This window comes from Brassica napus, chromosome C3 (genome assembly GCF_020379485.1).
Source record: "Brassica napus cultivar Da-Ae chromosome C3, Da-Ae, whole genome shotgun sequence".
NCBI lineage: Eukaryota > Viridiplantae > Streptophyta > Magnoliopsida > Brassicales > Brassicaceae > Brassica > Brassica napus.
Genome location: NC_063446.1, coordinates 60,745,699 through 60,770,766, shown reverse-complemented (window position 1 = coordinate 60,770,766; position 25,068 = coordinate 60,745,699). Strand labels below are relative to the sequence as shown.

The 25,068-nt window shown below is 34.7% G+C and overlaps 1 protein-coding gene and 1 pseudogene across 1 annotated transcript; one reads left to right on the top strand and one right to left on the bottom strand.

Moving 5' to 3' along the window:
* Positions 1 to 1,345: 1,345 nt before the first annotated feature.
* LOC106391653 lies at positions 1,346 to 2,010 on the top strand. The gene is made up of 2 exons (XM_013832348.2): positions 1,346 to 1,769; positions 1,936 to 2,010. Exons 1-2 carry the CDS (start codon positions 1,552 to 1,554, stop codon positions 1,961 to 1,963), a joined length of 246 nt encoding a protein of 81 aa, XP_013687802.1. The 5' UTR covers positions 1,346 to 1,551; the 3' UTR covers positions 1,964 to 2,010.
* A 12,585-nt stretch (positions 2,011 to 14,595) lies between these two features.
* Positions 14,596 to 15,439, bottom strand: LOC106395704 (annotated as a pseudogene).
* Between the last annotated feature and the right edge of the window lie 9,629 nt (positions 15,440 to 25,068).

Genomic DNA, 25,068 nt, shown 5'->3' with positions numbered 1-25,068 from the left:
CCCTTAAAGAAAGCTTCATTAGCTCTGAGCTCATCCATGTATCAAGAACGCTAAACTCAAAGACGGATAGTCTAGCACGCAGTGCCAGGAAACAACCGTCTTTCGTCGTTCATATGGATGGAGAGCTCCCGTTTTGGTTTACAGAGTCTGTATGAGTCTGTTTATGTTGATGACCAAAAAAAAAAATACAACCACTTAAAAGTTAGTTAATATGACATATTTGATTATTTACATTAATAATAAGCTAACTATAAATTTGTTTTTTTTTAAATTATAACAAAATCTGTTGAAAAAGAATCTAACAAAATCTTACTTAAAATTTTAAATATTTTTATAAATAGCATATTAATTAATTTCGTAATTATTAATATAATATTATAATAAATCATTGTTGATTAAAATTTTACTATAAAACAAAAAAAAATTATTTACTCTTTTTTTATATAAATTCTATAGTTATATTGTGTATTATATAAATTATATATATATACTGTTTTTTTTGTCATCATATATATATACATAGTGTAGTGTATATGAAAAATTATATTATTTTAGTATAAATAGAATGACATATTGTTAATTCTTTTAGTGTAAAATTACTATATACATATATTTTTTTAACTGAATATTTTATTTTTAAATATACAGAATATCTAATTTCGATATATATAAACTAAAAAAGAGTATCCACATATAAATGTTTCATAACACTCATGTTCAAATCTTTATCTTATTCACAATATTGACCACTTAAATAGACTAATTAATTAATGGTCCTATTCACAATTTCCTTAACATATGATCATACCAAATGATCTTACAATTAGTTCATTAAGAGATTCAAAAAACGCCAATGCAAGTTTGCTCCGATAGAATCGTTTTCCCGGCCATAATCAGTAGTGTACTCTGATTTCTGCTCACATCAACGCGTTCGTACCACTGGTTAGAACCTTAAGGAATATTATAAGCAATTATTATAAATAATTATTAATATTTATAATAATTTTTGGAGAAAATTTAGTTAAACCCTAATTCATTAGTTTATTACTAGAATCTCTAATTTTATTTTAGTTACTAAAATGAAAAAGAGATACATATATCAAACAAGTAATAAAAGGAGAATATGAGCCTCATAGAAGACGTCCACGTCAACTTAGAAAATCGTCCAATAGGGAGGTTGTTTTTTGGCACGTCACACACGGATTTGAGTATTATTGGGCTTCTCATCTATTATTAAAATCTATAATATAATAATTGAGTTTTTGCTCGTGGCAGATTGTGAACCCCACATTTATTTTTGTTTTTTCTCTATCGACTGGAAAACTAAAAATGACGTGTAGTCTCTTACGTTTCCAAACCGTCTTCGGCCTCTCCAGATTTTTTTTTTTTTAACTAATACCGAAGATTCGTTTTTGGAGATCTCTCACTAATGTTTTTGCATATCTCACACTATTCAGCCTTTTGAAGTTCTTTGATGCTCGATTGGCTTCACCACCATCAACTCATCTCATTCGAAATCTAGAGTGTTTGTTGTGCAAGGACATTCTTAGGATGGAAAGTGAGAGAGAAGAAGTCAAGAATGGTGGTGTTGAGGAGGATGAGAGAGCGCTGAAGCGGAAGAGAGAGAAGGAGTGGGCTGCTGCTTCATCACCTCCACAACTGGATGATATCACAGACGACCAAGATAACGCCTTTAAGGTTCGTGGAAAGAATTCACGCCGCATTGAAGTTTGCCGCGATTGCCCTTATCTCGATACAGTCATCGTCAGGTAAATTATCTTACTGATGACCAAAGTCTTCTGTTTTGTACTTGTAATGTATCTAACCTGTGGTTGTTCGCAAGTTTTTGATTTTGATTTTGATTTCGAGAGGTTTTGCTCCGTCTCCTGCGTTCATCTTAATATCCAGTGTTCTTTTCTTATGTTATTTCAATAGGGTATTATCTTCCACGCTGATTATATGAGTGGCATTTGAGAGAAAAAGAGAAGAAGAAACAAATGAGCACAGAGGTAGTTAGACAGATTTTTTTTCTTGCTGTGGTTTTCCTTGGTTTTGTCATAAATAATTCCATCTTAAAGAAACAAAGGAGCACAGAGTATGTTGAAATTTTAAATTTGCAGGACAAAAAATCTTTGGAAGAAGAAAAACTGAAGCAAGAGCAGAAATATATGTGGGTTGTTGTTGACGGTGTTAAAGAGAAGGTAATTTTCTCCATTGCGTTGTCATGTTCCCAAGTCAGAGTTCCTCGCTCAAACTTCTGTTTATCTTTTCAGAGCCGTGGAGAGCATCCAAGGTTATTTCTCTTTCTTATCGACTTATTTTTGTGATCAGTATACCTTGTTGTTGTGGGTTTGGGTAAGGCATTGTCTATTTTGTTTTCTCTCTCAAAACCTGCCTGCTGTCTGTTTTTTCAGATGGTAAAACCAAAGAATGGTATCCATCCATCTGATATCACCATGGACATTGGGAAAGGTGTTCCTGTTCCAGAATGTCCGTACGGTCTTTTGTAAATCAAGACTCTGTCTATCAACATTGTCTTCTACTACTCCAAGATCTTAACCATTTATAACACTCTTTGTGATGTGGAATGCAGATTTGTTGGATTTGGCAGAAAGTCAGCTCAGAAAATGACAAAGGTTTCCAGTGTTTCTTGGACAATGCTCAGTACAAATCCAGCGGGATCCTACGCTATGAGCGTGTCTTTGGACAAGGGTATGTGAGCACTGGTGGAATCGGTAAAATCCCTATTTTCTTTTGCTTCTGTTGTGTGTGAGAGATGTCCTGTGTCTGCATGTATCAATATTTATGTGTGTTTGTGTTATGTTTATTGTGGCAGAGACAACCAAAGAATTTATGGAGAAAATGGATCTGGAACCAAGACAGAAAGTGTTAAATGTTGGTTGTGGCACTGGTGGAGGTAACTTCTACATGGCTTAGAACTTCGATGTTCATGTCGTTGGTATCAATCTCTTCGTCAACATGATTTTATTTGCATTGGAACGTGCTATTGGATTCAACTGCTTGGTTGAGTTTAAGGTTGCGGATTGCACCACAAAACATTACCCGGAGAATTCGTTCCGTGACACTATTCTGCACATCCAAGTACACAAACTTAATCTAAGTTGTTCTCTCTTGAAGTTTATCACTGTGAATGCTTAACTCATTCATTCTCTCTTCTTTAACATGACAAACCAGCATTGTTCAAGGCTTTCTTCAAGTGGCTTAAACCAGGAGGCAAAGTGCTCATCAGCGACTACTGTAAGAGCTCCTAAACTACATCTCCCGAGTTTTCAGAGTACATCAAGCAGAGAGGATATGATCTCCCTGATGTTCAAGCTTATGGGCAGGTTTGTTTTCTTTGTCTAAAAAATGTTATTGTATGTGTCAAAACCCTTTTCTGTAACTCTTTAACGCAAATATCAACCCAAAAGAGTTCAAGTATGTATTTTTGGCAGCTAGCAGTGCCTTGAAAGGTTAGAGTGACAAGGAGAAGTATGAGAAAGCCAAAAATCTTACGGTAGGCAGCTTTCATTGTTTTCGAAGCTTGTGCTTACGCTATTACTGTTTCTCCTTTTTAGCAAAAGATTTTTTTCCCTAACTGCAGAACCACATAGACAGTATAAGAGCAAATCCTACTGCAGAACCACATAGACAGTACAATAGCAAATCTTTACGCTATTATGTTGATGTCAGGTTGTAACAATGATGAGTTTCTTGGATATGGCATTGAATCAGGAGAAAATCCTTCTGTTAGAAAGAAAAGATCGGCTTTCTTTTTCATTGTGTAGAGAATTTGCAAATTCCAGGAGAATCTAAGAATTAGAGGTAATGTTCTTCTGTCTTTTAACTGCTTTTGTGTCTTTTGTTCATTGTTGTTCTGTTTATTACTCAGCAGTGTGAGAGTGTCTTGAATAATGAGTTGGGATGGATAGACGTTTAGGGTGGGTTAAGGTCGAAGGTTTAGTCAGTAATAAGTGTCTTTTGTTTGTCTGTTGATACTCTCTTTCTCTCTAACTTGAATTTTTCATCTTATTATGTAGATGTGAGGCTGTGAAGACAATGATGAACTACTTAGAGAGGGCATTGAATCAGGAGTCATTAGGTAATCAGTTGGCTTCTTCCTTTAATATTTCATATGTTTCCAATGCTGATTGTGACTGTCTTTCTATTTCATTGTGTAGATACTCTGCAAATTTCATGAGAATCTTAGAATTAGAGGTAATGTTCTTCTGTTACTTATCTGGTTTTAGTGTTTTTTATGCATTGTTGTTCTATTTTCTTCACTGATTTTTTCACTTCAATAAGTTGCAGGTCTTAGTGTGAGCCTCATGATGACCTTTACTTTCCTATGTTTTTGTTTCGTTACTCTGCTTTGTTGGACATTCTGGGACATTTTTGGAATTATATTAATCATGCTTCTTTGGTTTGTGCTTTTGTTTTTTGTTTTTTTTTAAAGGTTGGGTTTGTGTGATTTTTCATTACTAAAATGGTATAATTAATTTAGTGTACTTAGTAAAATACAAATAGAGATAAAAGAATTTTATAACTTCCAATTTACTTATAGTTTAGGATTTTCTCGACTTGATTTATCAATTATGTTATGTGTATAACAAGATAAAGTTCCATCGAAATCTTGAAAAACAAATGTACATTTTTATGTCTAACAACCCTGCGCTTGCACGAAGCTAAGCCCCTAATATATATAAAGAGGTGAAATAGAGAGAAAGTAAATATTACGAGAGAGAGGGACCAGGGGAAAGAGAACAAGAGAGATATATAAAAAGACTTGAAATGAGTGAAATAGAGAGAATTGAAAGATTAAGATAGAAAGAACCTAAAAGAGTGAGATAGAAAGATACACAGAGAGTGAGAGAGAATTGCGATCTACTTATTCACTTGTAATATATAATTAATAGCTATACGTAAAATACATGAATCATATTAATGTCCGCATATGCGTGCCAGCGGTCCACCTAGTAATTTATTATTTAACATTAATTTAAATTCACTACTTTGATTTTTTTCTTAGTTATCTAACACAAGATTTTTAGTATTAGTTGAAGTTCATCAAACATTTATTGTGATTAGGTTTAAAATAAGAATATTATACCATCATTTTTTTATTTAATATGAGTTTTTCAAACATTTATAGTTATTATTTTTTATTTTCTATTGGTTGTTCTATTGTGGTTTAGATTCCTTGACCAATTATGTATCAAAATAATATAATTATGTATATAAATTTCGGATGTATAAATAAAACATGAATCAATTATGTACATAGATGCTATTGACACGTGCGGCTCATGCTTTCAGCTTTGTGGTACGTACGCCAAAAAAAAAGTGTACAAAAGCTTATAGTCCATGTGAAGTGTTACAAATTGTAGAGATTTGACATTTGAGAGTCAATTAGTGCATGATTTTGTTCATTAAGATTTAATTATTTTTTTTGTGAGATGCATGTAAAGGCATGGACCAACATAAATACGGTAGTCATTACTTTCTGTACACTACTAGATTTGATAGAAATAATAATTTAGGAGGACAGTCAAAATGGCTTTGCTATAGATAGAACCACTAATAATTAGTAGACCACAAACTCAGAAACAATGCTACATCCTTTGTAAAAAACATATTTTATTTGAATCAATTTAACATTATTTCAAAATAAATTTAAGCTTTCCTCTTATGTTAAGTATAAAGTTCTAATATTTTAGTTTTCCATCATTATTTCAAAATCATTTTTATCCATAAATTATTTTGTTTCTGTGTGTAAATTCACGAGTTGGTTTAATCCAACTCCAACCCCTTTTAAAATATGTTAAGCGATTACGAATTCAATGCCATTGATCGAGACTTATAGGTCCAAGTTTAATCGTGCACACACACAAAAAAAAAATCCAAGTTTAATATACTGCCGTTTTTCAATCCACGTCTCTCGTGGTTATTAAGTAAAGGTGCTTCCAATCTTCATACCTCCCCCACATATCACATATGTTCCCAACCATTTTTCTCTTTCCTACCCAACAAGTGAGAGAGTGAGAGAGTGAGAGAGTGATAAAAGTTTTACATGGGAGTCTGTGACACTTCGTTGGCGAGTCATTAATATGGCCAACCCATAAATCTATTAGCTGTTCACATCTTTAGTTCAGTGCACTTATTTATGGTGTAATTGGAGCTTTTCTAGAAAAGGAAAAAATAGCTGTTTGTATAGAATCACAAAGCTATATAGAATCATAAAGCAATAATAGAAAGTCCTTCTCTTGTTCAATCAATCAAGCAAAGCTTAAACAACAACTCGATCAAGCTCTCTAAGATTCACACAACGCACACACTCATCTTATCATCGACATCAATATATATAGAGAGCTATATTTCATAATCCTATTAGATAACATATCTAGAAGGCTTATCTAAATATATTGTAACTTCCAATTCCTCAACATGATAGGATTAGGTAAATTGCTTGCTTCTTAAGTTTCTTTTTTCTTCAAGCTTAACTCAACATTCTCCCTCTTAAGCTTGAACTCCTTTTCACACACATCTTGTACTCCAATCAGACTTCTCATTTCCTTGAATTTAATCCTTCCAAGCGACTTCGTAAGGATGTCTGCTTTCTGTTCATTCCCCGGAACATGCTCAACCTCCAATTGCTCGTTTTCAACACATTCTCGAATAAAATGGAACCTTCGATGTATATGTTTACTTCGGCCATGAAACACAAGATTTTTAGTAAGTGCAATCGCAGATTTATTGTCAACTCGTATGACCACACGTTTGCAAGCCTCGCCAAGAACTTCACTTAATAGTTCTTGTAACCAAATCTTTTGTTTTGCAGCCTCGGTCGCGGCCATAAACTCTGCCTCACAGCTTGACAAAGTAACTATCTCTTGTTTAGTTGAACACCAAGATATAGGGCTATCACCAAGATAAAATACATGACCCATCATCATCGTCCACATTGTGAGAAGCATCACTATAACCTTCAAGCTTTAGACCTTTACCACGCGCAAAGTATAACCCAAGAGAATATGTACCTCGCAAGTATCTTAAGACTTGTTTTAATGCAGCGCCATGCGATTCTTTGGGCTCTTGCATATACCTACTGAGTAGTCCAACGGAGAAAGACAAGTCCGAACGTGTATGTAACAAGTAACAGAGACAACCGATGCTCCGACGGTACCTCGTTTCGTCGATCCTCTTCTCATTAATTGCCTTGGACATCTTTGCATTCATCTCCAACGGTACATGTGTAAGGTTACATATACTCATCTCGGTTTCTTCAAGGATTTTCTTTGCATATCTGTCTTGCACCAAGACAATGCCATCCTCTCTTTGATGAACTTCGATTCCTAAGTAATAGGTCAATTTACCAAAGTCACTCATCTCAAATTGTTTTGCCATCCCACGTTTGAAAGTTAGTATCATCTCAAGTGAAGAGCCGGTGACAAGTAAGTCATCTACGTACACAACCACCACAAGAAGCTCTCCACTCTCTTCCTTCCGGTAAAGAGACGGATCCTTCGAGCACCTCTTGAAGTTAAGCCCACACAGGATTTGGTTCAACTTGATGTTCCAAACTCTACGTGCTTGACGTAGACCATAGAGAGCCTTCTTTAGTTTATAAACCTTGGTCTCTTCTCCTCTAACAACAAACCCTTCAGGTTGCACAACATACACATCTTCCTTTAGTTCTCCATGGAGGAATGCGGTCTTTACGTCTAGTTGGTGAGCTTCCCATCCATTCAAAGCTGCGAGAGCAATAATCAAATGTATAGTCTCGACACGAGCGACTGGTGCAAACACCTCATCATAATCGATTCCATTCTTTTGGACATATCCTTTTGCCACCAAACGAGCTTTATACTTGCTAATGCTTCCGTCGGCGTTACGTTTTATCTTGAACACCCATTTAAGCCCAATTGGCTTCACTCCAGCCGAGAGCTCAACAAGGTCCCATGTATCATTCTTTTCTATGGAAAAGATCTCATCTTTACACGCATCAATCCACACTTTTATCTCCTTTGCTTCTTTGAAGTCTCAAGGCTCGTCGTTTATCATCATCAATAGACGTTCTCCTTCTACTTCAGCTAACATAATATAGTCATCTAGATAGGAAGGCTTTGTAGTCACCCTTTGAGATTGTCTAAGCTGTACCTCATCTCCTTCTTCCTCGAGTTCTTCTTCTTCTTCTTCGATAACCTCAACATCTTCGTTCTCTTCCTCGACCGTGATGTCCTCTTTATCACCTATTGTTTTTATTGGAACAATAAGTTTTCCTTCGCCATTATGCTCTGTTTTCTCTGTTTTGTTCCAGCTCCATTCTTTAGCTTCATCGAAGATAACATCCCTACTCACGATGATTCTATTGCTCGATGGATTATAAAGGCGATAAGCCTTTGATCCTGGTTCCGTTCCCAAGTGCACAAGTACCCTTGATCTGTCGTCAAGTTTGTTTCTACCAGCTCTCTCCGTCCGTGCATAACACACGCATCCAAACACCCGGAGATGAGTGAGGTTCGGTTTGTACAAACGTAGAGCCTCATATGGTGTCTTCCCGTCCAGAGATCTCGTCAAAACACGGTTAATAAGGTAAGTAGAATGTCTTACTGCCTCACCCCAATATAAATTTGGCACGTGCATGTGCTTTAGGATGCTCCTCGTCATCTCCAACAAGGTCCGGTTACGTCTTTCGACTACTCCGTTCTGTTGCGGAGAATATGGTGCCGTTAGGTGTCGCCTAATAACATTATTTTCACAGTAGTCTTCAAACTCAAGAGACAAGAATTCTCCACCTCTGTCTGTTCGAAAGGTTTTGACCTTACTTTGCGTTTCTTGTTCCACAAGATTCTTGAATTTCTTAAACTTTTCGAATGCTTCACCTTTCTCTTTCAGTAAGATAGTCCACATATACCTTGTATAGTCGTCGATAAGGACAAAAACATATCGTTTTTGTGCAGGAGTTGGAGGTGAGATTGGCACGCAAAGGTCGCCGTGAATTAGCTCCAATGGCTTAGAAGCTCTATACTGAGTTTCTTTCGGGAACGGTCTCCTTGTTTGCTTTCCAAGTAGACAAGAGATGCAAGTTTCTTCGCCATCAGTGAGCTTAGGTACGCCAACAACGAGCTCCATGTTGATCATCATCTTTAACTTCTCACCGTTTATGTGGCCTAAACAAGCGTGCCACATCGATGGTCCACCTGCTGATGCTATTTGCAGACAGTGCAATTGATCGGCTTGTAGGACTACTTTGTATAGTCTGTTATTTGTCCGTGTGGTCTTCACCATAAGCCTACCATTGCGGTCAAATAATGTTAACGTCTCATCCTTTATTCGTACTTCTCAACCAACCTCAGTAGCTTGCCCTAGGCTAACTATGTTGCTTCTAAGTCCAGGAATGTAATATACATTGTTTAGTACCTTCTTCTCGTCATTATTGAAGTTAAAACGAACAGATCCTTTTCCTTTTATATCAATTCGAGAATCATCTCCAAACCTCACATTTCCTAAGATGGTTTCATCAAGTTCATAGAAGAACAAACGGTTTCCGCTCATGTGGTTGCTCGCACCATTGTCGAGATACCATACGTTCATCGTATCCAAGTCGGCTTCGAATGCGTTTAGATTTACTTTTCTTTCATTGAGATAGACTACCTCGTTCATCATCAGTTCATCGGCTTCACGAGTGTCTTCCTCCTTTTTTTCAACCGTTTCTTTGAGTTTGAGTTGCTTGTCAGGACAGTCCGAAGCGTAATGGCCAAGCTTATCACAACCGAAACATGTGATGTGAGAAATATCTCCGGATAGACGTCGTTTATAAGCCTCTCTCTGGCTTTGAAACGTTCCTTGACGGCCACGGCCTCTTCCTCTCCAAGATGAGCGACCGCTCCGTCCTCGACCTCTTCCATAACCTCCGATGCTTTCTTGTCCAGAGTCTACGTACATAAGTTTATTCTGGTCCTCTTGTTCTTCTTCCTCATCTTCGGTGATCCTTTCTTCATAGGCTTTCAACCTTCCAACGATGTCCTCAAAGCTTGTCGAATTTAGGTCAAGAAGTTGTTCAATCGAAGTAACGATCTGGATGTATTTCTTCCTAGGTAAGCTTTTAAGGAACTTCTTAACAATCTTATATTCTTCTAACACTTCTCCTAATGCTGTGGATTTAGAAGAGATCTCAGATAGCTTTCCTACAAAGGTATCAATCATGTCTCCGTCTTTCATCTTAAGCCTATCAAACTCCGCCATTAACGTTGCAATCTCGCTTCTCTAACCCTCTCTGCTCCAAGATTTCGTGCCTTTATTGCATCCCATACGCCTTTTGCCGTGTCCAAGTCGCCAACTTGGAGAATCAGTGCCTCAGGTATAGATTGAAACAAGAATGCGATCGCCATGTTATTCTTCTTCTCATCTTTGACTCCAGGATCAATTGTTTCCCAAACCTCGCTAACCTTGAGTGCTATCTTCATCCTCATACACCAGCCGGTATAGTTTGATGTAGTTAACATCAGAAACTTTATAGAGGTTTGCCCAGTCTCTTTGTTTGCCGTAGGTTCTTCTTTAACTTCTGCCATTGTCGTATGTGCCTTTTTTCGGACTTTCGAATGAATTCTTGTTTGGCTCTGATACCAAATATAGAATCACAAAGCTATATAGAATCACAAAGCAATAATTAATAAGAAGTCCTTCTCTTATTCAATCAATCAAGCAAAGCTTAAACAACAACTCGATCAAGCTCTCACACACTCATCTTATCATCGACATCAATATATATAGAGAGCTATATTTCCTAATCCTATTAGATAACATATCTAGAAGACTTATCTAAATATATTATAACTTCCATTTCCTCAACATGATAGGATTAGGTAAATTGCTTGTTTCTTAAGTTTCTTTTTTCTTCGGGCTTAACTCAACAGTTTGCGTTTATTTTTAGAAACTTATTTAGTAGGGGACCCTTTTTTTATACATATTCACCAATTACCCAGTAGTTTATTAGAATTCGGCACTAGAAACAGAAAAATATTTGCTGTCATTCTTTTGTTTTCTGTTCTGTCTTAATTTGTTACTTCTTATTTTAAAATGAATTAGAAACAAATCCTTACTACCAATTACCCAGTAGTATATCTAATTTTTTTAAAAGCATGTGTAACCAGCAGTGCCATGTCAACATATAAATATGCCCGAATCAAAACATAAAAGTTGAATCATTAAAAACATTTAGAATAACAAATAACATTATTATATAACAAATAAATAAAGAAATAAACTAGCTAAATTTTTTAAAATATAATATAATATGTTTACGTTTATGCTCCAATATTCATAACCAAATTTTCATAATAAAGTTTTATAATTATTAGTTTTTGTAACTAAAACAATTAAATGACTCAATTCTTTGTATTGACATACTCAAACAAATATAAATGATTAGTATAGAAAAAAAAGAATTGTAGAATGAAAAAACTGCAAATTTGAAGTAAATAGTGAGCAAAAAAGTATACTTTACCAAGAAGGAATAATAAATTTGATAACTTGTTAACTAAAGACTAAAAACATCTCCAAAAAGACACTTTATTTTGAAGTTTGCAAAACTTCATATTTGAAATTTAAAGATGTTCTTTTTCAAAAGCAAAACTTCAAACTAAACTTCAAAAATACTTATATTTTATATTATGGTCTTTCTATTTATCATAATTAATTTAGATTAATAAAAATATATAAATAATTAGCACATATATAAAAATACTACATCAATATTAATTAATATAAAGATACACAAAAATATAAAATTTTACATAGAATACATAGGTAACTACTAAACTATGAGTAAAATATCACATTATTCTGTAAGAGTATTAATGTAATACTTTCCTATATGATCAATTAGTGCATTTGTAAAGTTTTTTTTGTAATATTGTTGTTTTATGATTCTATTTTAAAAATATTTGAAGTCTTATTTAGAGGTTTTTATTTAGTTTTATGTGTAAAATTTAAATTTATGAAAAAAAAATTAGAAATATTTATGAGATATAATTTTTAAAAAAATTAAAATGATAAACAACAAAATGTTTAAGAATCATAAAATGTAATATATAATTGTAAGGACCTAAATGCAAAAAATAAAAATAAAACTTCAAATTTGAAATTATGAGTAGTATAACTCTATATTTAAATTTTCACTACTAAAAACTTCAAATCTGAAGTTTTAAAATTTCTTTTTAGAAAGCAAAAAACTTCATATTTGAAGTTATAGAACGTTTTTTGAGATGTTCTAAGAGACATGTTTATCCTAATTATGTAAAGCATTATTTTTTAGTTAATTATTAGCTATCCCTCTTAGACAAAATTGATTTTAAAGCCTTTGTTGCTCAGTGCCGGTCGAGACCTAAATGGGGCTTAAAACACATTAAAAACGATGCCCCATAGTTTTTATTTTAAGCGTTTTAAATATATTTAATTAAAATAATCTAAAATGTTATTAAAATTATTTTTTGTAGAAAAATAAATTTCATAAATACTAATATCAAACGTAAATTATTTTTTTATCAATTACTTAAGAATATAGCAACTTAAAAGGGAATTGTTAGTAATGTGTGATAATCAATATATGTATTTCAGAACAACCATCCGTTTATTTTTAAAATTTTTAAATATTAATCGTTTTTATAGTTCTGTTTGCAATATTCTTCAAACATTGAAATTTCAATTTTGATTTTATAATTTCATACTCTCTCCGTTTCATTTTAATTGTCGTTCTATATTTATGCACACAAATTAATAAAATATATGATTTTGTATATTTCCAAAAGAAAAACACAATTGACTATATAACTAACCATATTTCAACCAATAAAAAAATAAAGTAGAGAACCTTGTTAATAAATTTTGCATTGAAACTATAAAACGACACTTATTTTGAAACGAAATATTTTCCCTAGAACGACAATTAAATCGAAACGGAGAGAGTATAGTTTAGTCTAAATGTAACAATTCCAACAACGCAATCAACAATGGAGAACACAAACAATGAACGGCTAAAAAATAATAAAAATTAAAACATGGATACAAAATAATTACATTTTTATTTGAAGGGTAAATGAAAAAATCATGAACCACTATACCATAAGACATCTCTCTGTTTGGTGCTCCTAAAATTTATATAAACCTGACGTTTAAAACCCATACTTTACGGGCTTTAGCCCAGGACCGGCTTTGTAATGTTGCTAACCCTGATGCCATTGTTGTTGACATTGACGAAGACGGAAACTTTATGATGAATGTGCTAGAGCTAGGCACAATCTGTATAAATAATCTTCTGGTAAAGAATTGGTTAAAATATTATAAAATTATATTAAATAGGTAAACTAACAAATTTTATTTTTTTAAATTGTTCCATTTAAATAAATTATCACTCATCATTAAAATTGGTTAAAATTCGTAAACTATATAATATTTTATACAAAATAAATTTATTAATATATGTTAAATTTTTATATTTACAACTGTATATTATCTTTTTATTTATTTTGAAACTCTCAACAATATATTGTTTAAGATGTTTATATACAAAATATAATAGTATATAACAACCTTTAGATCATATACTATTTTAAAAATATGTTATTAGAAAACTATGAAATTTTAATAATTTATTTAAATTATTAATGAAAATGAAAACTTAATTATAATTTTTTTTATTTTGGTTATATAAAATCTGTTGAGAAAAATTTATAAAATATTAACAAAAATTTAAATATTTTTATAAAATAATATATTAATGTAGTAAAAAAAACAAATACAAAATTCAAGTAGTCTTCCAAACTCAAAAATACTTGTGTAATTTTCTAAAGTTTTCTTGACAAATATAAATTTTGAAAATAAATATTCAAACTCAAAATGATAATATTTAAAATTTTACAAAAAATAAAATCATAGATAAGAAAGAATAACTTTTTGAAATGCACCACGAAAAACAAACTATATTATGTTGTAAAAATTGAAGCAATCTAATATTTTGAAATCTTAATTAAAAAACTTAATATCATAACATCCAAAAAATATCCTATATCAATAAAATTTACTAAAATAATATGATAGATGCTACTATATATACTATTTACAAAAATAATAAGGGTATATTATTTTAATAAAATAGTATTTTTACTTATAAATCCCGTAAAATACTAAAATGATATTTTTTTAAGTATATTTTTGAAACACAACATATGTTGACAAAAAAACAAAACATATAAACATAAATTATCTTAAACATATTTCTTTTCTATAATATTAATAAATAAATTTTAAAAATTTATTATATGCAAAATGTATAAATTAAGGAAAAAAATTTTTAAAGGAGGTTTTTTATTTGATTATTTCAGATTGTTACTTTATTTTATCTAATTCGAAAGTATATTAGTAAATAATAAAAATTAATAACAAAGTATAATGTATTAAACAAATCACTATATATTAATAATACCAAATATGAAATATGAAAAATAATATTATAGAGATACACATTATATAACACTAAAATAAAAATTATATGTTTAAAATATTTGTAACAATATCAAAACATTTATAAAATGAAAAAATATCCCCACGGACGTGCGGGTTAAATTTTAGTAACTAATTTAAAAAGAGGTAATACCAATTCATGAAAATCTATAATAGTCTAAAAAAGTTATGATCAAATTTGTTAAGTCAATATATATAAATTTTCACAATCCACGTAACTTTTTTTTAAAATCTATCAACTCTTAAAATTCTCAAACTCTATACAAATTCATCTCTCAATAACCTTCTCTAAATGAAATATTTTCAGAAAAGTAAATACATTTTACTGGAAATGAAATAGGTTATATTTTCTATATGATGAAAACGTAAATTAGTTTCAAAATTTTATTATAAATATAAATAATTTAAAAATGTGTGTTTTCAGTAATTTAGACAATATAATCATATTCGCTTTGTAATGTTTATTGTTATATTAAAAATCATATGGATCAGAACCAAAGTTCACATTGTACATTACCAAATAGAATTAAATAACTTACAAACGATAATTCTATTGACATTCTCTTCTTGATTTTTCCCTCTCTTCTTTCTATGTAAAAATGTGATAAAAATGAAATAATGTTTTGGACCTAGACGTGGATGGACTCTTAAACCGTCTGAACTAAAGATTTGAAGAATTAGTGACCGGGTCTGCTTGGGCTTGGGCCGGAGTGTTTATCAAACTGAAACGTATCGCTCCGGTCCACGAAATTATGACCCTTGCCTGGACTAGGACCTGAGCCTTTGATCGAACCAAGTGACAAGCCATCAAAGAAGCCAGCTACGAGCTTCTTCTCTCCAGTCTTTGTAAGATCAAGCGGACGAGTCTCAACAAGAACCGAACCAACAGAATCGAACTTAGAACACCTTTGTTCATCATTATATTTGAAGACAGTTTAACTCACTCCTTTTCTCTCTCTCTCTCTGACTCTCTTTATTAGATAATGAAACTTGTTGTTAGTGTTTTATGGATTTATAAGTATTTACTTATATAGTAGTGTTCGATTAGATGCAAAGTTTGAATGAAGTTTTGAATTCAACAGAACGTGGTGATTATAGGCTGCTTCCCAGGAAGTTCCCCAACTGGTTTTTTGAGCGTTCAGTTGTATGTGTATGTTTTGAAAGAAAGAAAGAAAAATTAAAGCCATCAATGAGGAAAAGATAAGAGTTAAATAGACCGAGCATAATATTTGATTGTTTGGAGCAGACGGCAGCTAAATTTAGCAGTTGTGGACCAAACATAGTTTAAATTTCAAACTTTGGAAAGTATATCAAGTCAAACATATTGGTAGCCGGTTAGGTTGTTGGTAATACTAATAGTAAATTTATCAATCGAAAGTTTGGTTCAACATTTTCCGGTTCGTTTGATTTTTCAATTTGGTTTTTGAATAATATTTTTCTGGTTTGGTTAAACCAGATGATTTGGACACTGAGGAGTGACATATGCTAATTTGACTACTACATAGTATACCTACGTACTTGTTTAATTGTTGTTTTATTATAACTAGTGGTTGGCCCGAGTTTACAAATAAAATTATTTTGTATTAAAATATATTTTATTTTTTGATCAAAAAATATTTTAAAGTTATTTGGAAATTTACTTTAAATTGTATTAATATATATAATATGTTTTTACTCGAAAATTAAATTATAAATTTTATTGGTTTGAGTTAAAAGGAGCACTAACATTTATTTTATTAGTGAAAATACAAAATTATGAAATGAAACAGTTAAGAAAAATGTAATAATTTATATTCCTTATTTTATTTCTATTCCACTTTGATATAGTTGAGGAACATATAAAGTAAAAATAATTAATATTTTTTAAAATTTCTAAGAATATAATTTTAATACTATTAAAATAATTAATTTTATCACGATAAGAAATTAATCCACCTCTAAACTAAATCAATTGAAAATATAATATAATGTGATAAAATCATAAAAGTTATATTTTAAAGTAATATATAAATAGTTTCAATAGTGATGTTTTTTGTTTTTATTTGTTCTTAAAAAGGGTTTATGAATTGGGAAAATTGCCAAATATGACTCACAACTTGATTTCAAACAGAATGGTTAACCCAAACTTGAAACAAATGCAAAAGTAACCTAAAAGGCTATTGAAATTACAACCAACCCCTTGTGAACAAACAAAAAACCGAAATTTTTTATGTTTCTAACCCCCGTAAGTCGTCTGCCCAGACGACTTTCCAGTAAGTCGTCCAGACGACTTTCCAGGAAGTCGTCCAGACGATTTTCCAGTAAGTCGTCCAGAAGACTTACCAGAAAGTCGTCCAGACGACTTATCTGGACTAGTTTTACTTAGAAATAATTTAAAAATTTTGTAAAAAATATTTTGATAAGCGAAAAATTGAAATCATGTAATTAACATATGTTTTAAGAGATATAAATTAAGATATAACAAAAGTTAATTGTTTTCAACATAGATGAGTGAAAGTAGTGAGTCATGATATTCTTTGGTTTAGGTTTTGCCAACATATGTTGTAGTATTGTATGTGTTCTTAGGGTTAGATTTTTGGAATGCATAAATGTTTTTTTGAAAACTTTAAAATTTACGTAAGTGTTTTAATTATGTGTATAGTAAACACTATTTAAGTATAACTACGGGTTTATAACGTGGTTAGTTAGTTAATTTAGTCAATTTAGTTTAGGGGTTAAATTTAGGGTCTGAGACGATTTACTAGTAAGTCGTCTGATGTACAGTATTCAACAGACGACTTACTAGTAAGTCGCAAGCGGCTCGCGTACCTTGCCATCTTCACTGGATACATTGAAGGGAGAAAGTATTCAACCCCTACACGGGTTAGTCTGGCAATGCTAGTGATGGAGGTAGAACGGTTTGAGAATTATCCATGGGGGAGAGTCGCGTTTAAGGTGCTGATGGACTCTGTGAAGGGCAGAGATATTTCGGGTTGTTACACTATTAATGGGTTTGCGCAAGCTCTCCAGGTCTAGGTGTACACAGCTCTTCCGGAATTGGGTGCTACTTTTGGTAATCCTCTCCCAAACAATCCGTCTCCCCCGATACTGGCTTACAAGGGTCGCAAAGGACGCAGACAGTTTAAAGAGGCTATCCTCAGTCAGGTATTTACTTCAATCTGGACGACTTCGCAGAAAACGTATAATTAAGTCGTCTGATAAGTCTTCCAATTAGACGACTTAGTAGAAGCCTTATAATTAAGTCGTCTGGGAAGACTATCCAGACTACTTAATTATAAGTCTTCTACTAAGTCTTCCAGCTGGAAGATTTTACAGACGACTTAATTATAAGTCGTCTACTAAGTCTTCCAGCTGGATGACTTAGTAGAAGCCTTATAATTAAGTCGTCTGGGAAGACTATCCAGACTACTTAATTATAAGTCTTCTACTAAGTCTTCCAGCTGGAAAACTTTACAGACGACTTAATTATAAGTCGTCTACTAAGTCTTCCAGCTGGAAGACTTAGTAGAAGCCTTATAATTAAGTCGTCTGGGAAGACTATCCAGACTACTTAATTATAAGTCTTCTACTAAGTCTTCCAGCTGGAAGACTTTACAGACGACTTAATTATAAGTCGTCTACTAAGTCGTCCAGCTGGAAGACTTTCCAGACGACTTAATTATAAGTCGTCTGTGAAGTCTTTTCTTTCCATCTTTCTTAATACGTCAAATATCTAAGTTCATATCTTCTATTTACTGCAGACTAGGGTCATCAACTTTATTCAAAAGGACACTGGTGAAATGTTTCCAAAATGGGAGTTTGATGTTGAGGACCCGCTCGCGGAGAACATAATTAAACTCATGTTTGTGAAGAAACCGTGGAAGTGGACCATGGATTGCTGGGAAGTCACCGGTACTTGGGTCAATACAAAGTCGGCGGTTGTGAGTCCAGCGAAGAAAAATGTAGTGAAGGAAGACAGTCCAAGACCTCGGAAGAAAGCTCGTAAAGAGGCACCTGCTGAAGCTAGTGAAGAGGCACCTGCTGAAGCTAGTGAAGAGGCAGCTGCAGAGGCTAGTGAAGAGGTGACTACGACTGTTGGTGGTTTGACCAAAGAGGATATTAAAACTATGTTCAAGGACATAGCTGATGCCATGAGGGAAGGGTTTGGGACGTGCCTTAAGGAGATCAAGTATCTGTCGGAAAGGGTGGAAGCTGTGGAGAAGAAGGTTGGTATGACCACAAAACGGAAAGGGACATCATCTCAAAACACTACCTCTCCACCTAAACCGACGCTCGAACCCGGGGTTAGTAACAAATCCTTGGATTTTATATATGTATTTTGTTTCATGTTTGAAGACACTCATTGGTTATTATTGTATATTGCAGAGTGAAAGTGTCAATGGGACGAACGCGGGAAGGAAGAGCTTGGCGGAGGATAAAGGTCCAGATGTGCCCGCAGCTGAGCCCGCAGATGCTAGTTCCTCGGAAGATAAAGCTCCAGAACCAAGCCTTGTTCTATTGGACAAAAATCAAGCCACTGTTTCAGATTTGCAGAAGGAGGATGCTAGATATCTAGAAAAGAAGAATGCTGCTTTGGCACTTTGCCGTGCCAAGAGTGATCGAACAAGGAAACTTGCCCGATCACAGAAATCTCCTTATACGTCAAACAGGACGGCCAGAGTGATCATTTCAAACAGAAAGCTTTATCCAGGCTATAATCCTTTTGCACCAATTGACAAGAATAAGTTGAGGGAGCTCGCTGAGTGGTTGAAATCTTGTCCGTAAGTGTTTGCTTTTCACATAATAGCTTGCTTTTTACATAATAGCTTGCTTTTCCCATAAAACCTGATTGCTTTTCAACATTTTGTTTTTGCAGTTATTATAGAACAGCTCTCGATAAAAAACCACGTAAAAGTAGAACTCGGTGGTATCAAATCCTCCGAACCTCCCTAGAGTGGCTGAAGGACTGTGTAAGTCTTCTGCTATGACGTAGACGACTTACTGCTATGACGTAGACGACTTACAAGTAAGTCGTCTGGTAAGTCATCGACGTAGAAGACTGACCTCTAAGTCGTCTGAGATCTTCTGACTTGTACTTTATTTTATATGCAGCATATTGATGCTTGGATTAATGTGCTGAGGAAGAGGTACAACGCTAACCCACAACATTTCAGGAGCGAGAGAATGTGCTTCCTTGATCATCTCTTTGCTCAGCAATGGAGATTCAACTTCAAGGATTTTAAGGACTCGAAGCCCGATCAAAACGGTTTAGGAAGAAGACTCCCTGGTGGGGCGTGGAATTATTATGCAGGCACTATACCATCATTTTGCCAATCGAACAAGGTTTGGGGGACGGATATTGATGATATCTATGCGCCAGTAAACTTCGCCGACAGTCATTGGATTGCTATTTGGATATCGATCCCTAAGAGGCACATAGTCGTCTTTGACAGCATTTGTTCCAGTATCTCCCCAGCAGAACTCGATGTGGTAATGGAGCCTTTTCTCTACATGGTCCCTTATCTGCTTGTTGAGTGCGCTTCCTCAGACGAACTACGTGCCCAATACAGCCTGGAGCCATTCACATATGAGAGACCGAACAATATACCTCCGGCCCGAGCTTGTGATTGTGGCGTGTACACTCTAAAGTACATTGAATGTCATGCTCTTGGGATAGAGTTTAGTAAAAAAGACTTTGCTAAGGCCAACGGGAAGAGTATGAGGGATAAGATGGCGGTGGATATATTTCAAGAGCTTCCTGACGCGCATGAGTTCGAAAACAAGGACATGGATGACATCCTGGGTACGTATGACGGGTGATAAACAGGCCACTTTAGATGATTTTGTATGATAGATTAGGCTGATGTGTGTATTTGAACTTGATCCCTATTTTGTATTTGAACTTGATCCCTATTTTGTAACTATATTCTGCGCAGAAGACTTACAGTTAAGTCGTCTGGACGACTTAACTATAAGTCGTCTGGAAAGTCTTCTGAGCAGTGACCTTTTGTAACTATATTTCGGATAATATAAAGGGCAAGACCATCTCAAATTTGTTTGGTAGTGCAATTTGACAAAGAAGTTGACACAAATAAGTTCATAACACAAATTTTTAGTACATAGACTGAACACTGGACGACTAACTTGAAGGTCTTCTGGAAGAAAAAACTCTGGACGACTAACTGGACGACCTTCTGGACGACTTAATTGAAGGTCTTCTGGAAGACTAAACACTGGACGACTAACTGGACGACCTTCTGGACGACTTAATTGAAGGTCTTCTGGAAGACTAAACACTGGACGACCTTCTGGACGACTTAATTGAAGGTCTTCTGGAAGACTAAACACTAGACGACTAACTTGAAGGTCTTCTAGAAGAAAAAACCCTGGACGACTTAATTGAAGGTCGTCTGGAAGACTAAACACTGGACGACTAACTGGACGACCTTCTGGACGACTTAATTGAAGGTCTTCTGGAAGACTAAACACTGGACGACTAACTTGAAGGTCTTCTGGAAGAAAAAACCCTGGACGACTAACTGGACGACCTTCTGGACGACTTAACTGAAGGTCTTCTGGAAGACTAAACACTGGGCGACTTACATTGTGGTTTCGTATGGCCAGTTTCCTTGCATTTTGAGCATCTATAAGCCCTGTGTTGCTTCCGGGGTTTGCGTCCTCTCATCCTGGATAGCTCCAACCAAGATTGCCATCTTGATTTCTTCTGTCTTCCCGGACCACGTTTTACTTCCGGAGGAAAGCATGTGCGTTCCTCAACTTGTTGTCCAACACAAGGATATATATTCTCTGAGTATCCTGCAAACAGAAAATCCTTTGAGTACACTGGACATACAAGTGTGGAGATATGCAAACCAACAGATGTTCCAGCAGCTATAGCATGAGAGCAAGGTATTTTCTCCACTGCATAGACACCACAATCACACTTTCCATGTTCCAAATCAACCACACAGTCCATTTTCCCACCTTTCACAAAGAATCGCCATCCATCAATTGGTTGTACCGTCATCGTATCCGCTATCTCCGATCGAACAGCAAGCAAGTATTCAACACCTCGACTATGTTGAGTTGGGAGACTCAAAGCATCTTCTCTCCTTTTCCAAAACCACTTTCCTAGCTTCTCCCTTATGAACTCCAACAGGAACTGAACCGGAAATCCTCTAGCTCGCTTCAGAGCGGAATTAATAGATTCAGCGATGTCGCTTGTCTTTATGTTGTACCTGTCTCCCTGACAATAAACCCTTGACCATAGGCTGACGTCGGCATTCTCCAAATACGTTGCAAGGTCCGGGTTTGCACTCCGTATCTCAGCCATGTACCGGTCAAAATCTGAAACCGTATGAGCATAAGCAGCACCTTTCACCAAGTACAAGAGATGTTTCCCTTTATACTTTTTGACAATGTTATCTTGAAGGTGATAATAACATATTCCTCGGGTTGCCCAAGGAAACACCTTATCACACGCACTTTTAATGGCCGCGTGCCGGTCAGAGACTATCACCAGAGGCTGCTCATCAGATACACAACTAGCCAATTTTGTGAAAAACCATTCCCAAGAAGGTTCATCTTCAGCATCTACGATCCCAAAAGCCAATGGAAATATCTGAAAATTCCCATCTTGTGCGGCTGCAACTAACATAACACCTCCATATTTCCCACTTAGGTGAGTCCCATCCACCACAATGACCCTTCTCTGATACTTAAAACCTTTGATAGAAGCTCCAAAAGAGAGAAATAGATACTTAAATCTATTGATAGAATCAAGTTCTATAGCCGTGATAGAATCGGGATTTGCTAAGGAGATTTGCTCGAGATATGATGGCAGACGCGAATACCCATCTTCTGCTGATCCTCTCACCAATGTTTGTGCATATAAAAGTGCTCTGTATGAAGTGGTGTAATCAAGCGTCATGCCAAACATGTTCTTCATTGCATCAGTGATATGCTGCGAATTCAACCCATCAATGATTCCAACACGATCAATGAAAAGCCTACCAACATACTTCGGAGTACAGTGTCTCCGCTGAGCGAGTCGGTCTCCCGCTGAGCATGTATGTTTTTCCACATACTTTGTTACCCAAAACGTGTTTGTCCCATGTTTCACACTCGCTCTGACTTTCCATTGACAACCACTAACCGGACATGTTGTCACAAGGAGAGTTTTCGTTGACTTGTATATTCTGAAGGAGAACTTAAACCTCACTGCTGTCAACCGCAGCTCTGAAAGCAGTGCATCCTTGCTAACAAAACTCTGGTTGACATAGATACTGTTACCATTCGATCTTCCTCCTTCAATCTTTTCGATATCTTCAAAACACATATCATCATCTTCCTCATCCTTATCTTCAACCTTTCCATAAACACTGTAATCCTCACCATTCTCGTCCGCTTCAGCAACAATAGAGATACCAGCATCCTCCTCCCCATCGTCCTCATCCCCATCGTCCTCCTCCCCGTCATGATTTTCATCTTCAACCAAATCATCATCATCATCTTCAAAACATTCATCAGCTTCATCATCTTCCCTGAACTCTGAAACCGTTTCCACCTTGCTACGGCTTGATACACAAAGCCGTACTCCATGCGTTTTGGTTATCTCGAGCAAGTTTCGAACTTGTCTATCACTTGTAACATGAATAGGAGGGGTGTCTGGAGCCTGCATCATTTCTGCTGGTAATGAGTAGGTTATCTCCACAGATTCTGTGCTCATGTCCAGGTTATAATCTTCTTGAGCCATTGCAAGAAGTTCAGCATGTGTCGAACCTTCCCCCAAAAAAATGATTCTCGCTCCTTTGACATTATCAACCACAAAATCCCAACGACAATCATTCAACAACCATTCTCCATACACTGCATGTAACTGACGCATCATCTACAAAAATTCAAAATAAAACACATTAGTAAACATAGAGAAAATGAAAGTTTACTAAACATTGACGCAGACGACATACCAGTAAGTCGTTTGGAAGACTTACCAGTAAGTCGTCCAAACAGGTCATTTTTGCAATTGAATTTTAAATAGGACGACTTACTTGTAAGTCTTCCAGCTTTGTTTGTTAAAAAAAAAAACCTAGACGACTTACCAGTAAGTCGTCTAGGATAAATGGGTTAGTTTTGCATTTGACCGAATTGTATCAGATATTTGACTTTTTCTGGACGACTTACCAGTAAGTCATCTCAGGGAAAACAAAAATTTCAATATTTTATTAAAGCTAGACGACTTATTTGTAAGTCTTCTCAGGTTAGTTTGCAATTCGAAAAAGAAACTTATATATTTAACTTTACCCAGACGACTTACTTGAAAGTCGTCCAGGCAGACGACAAACAAGAAAGTCGTCCGAGATAAGCAAGGTTTGACCATAATCTAGGAATTAAATCTGGACGACTTTGCTTATCCTGGACGACTTTCAAGTAAGTCGTCTTACTGGACGACTTCCGCGTAAGTCGTCTGGGAAAAATTAAATTTAAGTTTTATTTTCCAATTGCAAAAGTATAAGTCGTCCAGATTTAATAAAATATTGAAATTTTTGTTTTCCCGGAGAAGACTTACTGGTAAGTCGTCCAGGAATAGTCAAATATCTGACACAATTCGGTCAAATGCAAAACTAACTCATTTATCCTAGACGACTTATCAGTAAGTCGTCTAGGGTATTCTCTAGTTCTTTTTTTAACAAACAAAGACGACGACTTAAAAGTAAGTCGTCCGTTTGACCAGAAGACTTACCCGTAAGTCTTCTACAGCCAGACTACTTACGGGTAAGTCTTCTACACAAACAGATCTGGAAAAAATTTCAGTTTCGTACCTTAAACTAGTGAGATGACTTCCTTAGCACACAGAGTCTTCTCCAACCACCCACAATCTCAAACGAAAGTAACCCACCAAGAATAGTATGCTTGAATGGCTCTATAAACCATAAAAAAATTTGAATCAAAAGCTTGAGTTTTTTGGATGAATATGTTGGCAAAGTGAAAGAGATGTTGTTTTTAGTTCATAACAAGTGAGAAAGAGAAAGTGTAAATCGATTTTAGGTGCATTAAGAGCTTCAAATTGGTTGTTCATGGTGGTTGGGGTATTGATCACAATGGCAATCTTGTAATTACTTGAAGATGATGAGGGTGAGAGAGTAAAAATATCATTTTCGGAAAAAAAAAGTAAAAAAAATTTGATGGCATTTTCGTGAATATCATGAACTTGTGGGGTGAATAGAACAAAAGAAAAATCCAAGAAAAACATGAGTTAGTTTTAGGTTTGACTTTGAGTTTTGAGTCAATCTTGCAAAAGCCCTTATGAATTTATATTTTTTTGAATATTATCATCCATTATTTCTGTTTGTTTTTTTTTTATTTGATGAAACCACTTCCTCATCGTATGTGTTTGACCATTGTCGTTTACACAGTAGTTATAATGACAAATAATGTATCAGGTGTAAGCTTATTATGGATGTGTTGATATTGTAATGTGTTCGGTTTTGTTTGTTTCCTTATGATTTAACTTGTGTTCTTCATGTTTTCTTTTCTAGTGGTTTTATAATGTCTATCTCGTTTCTAATG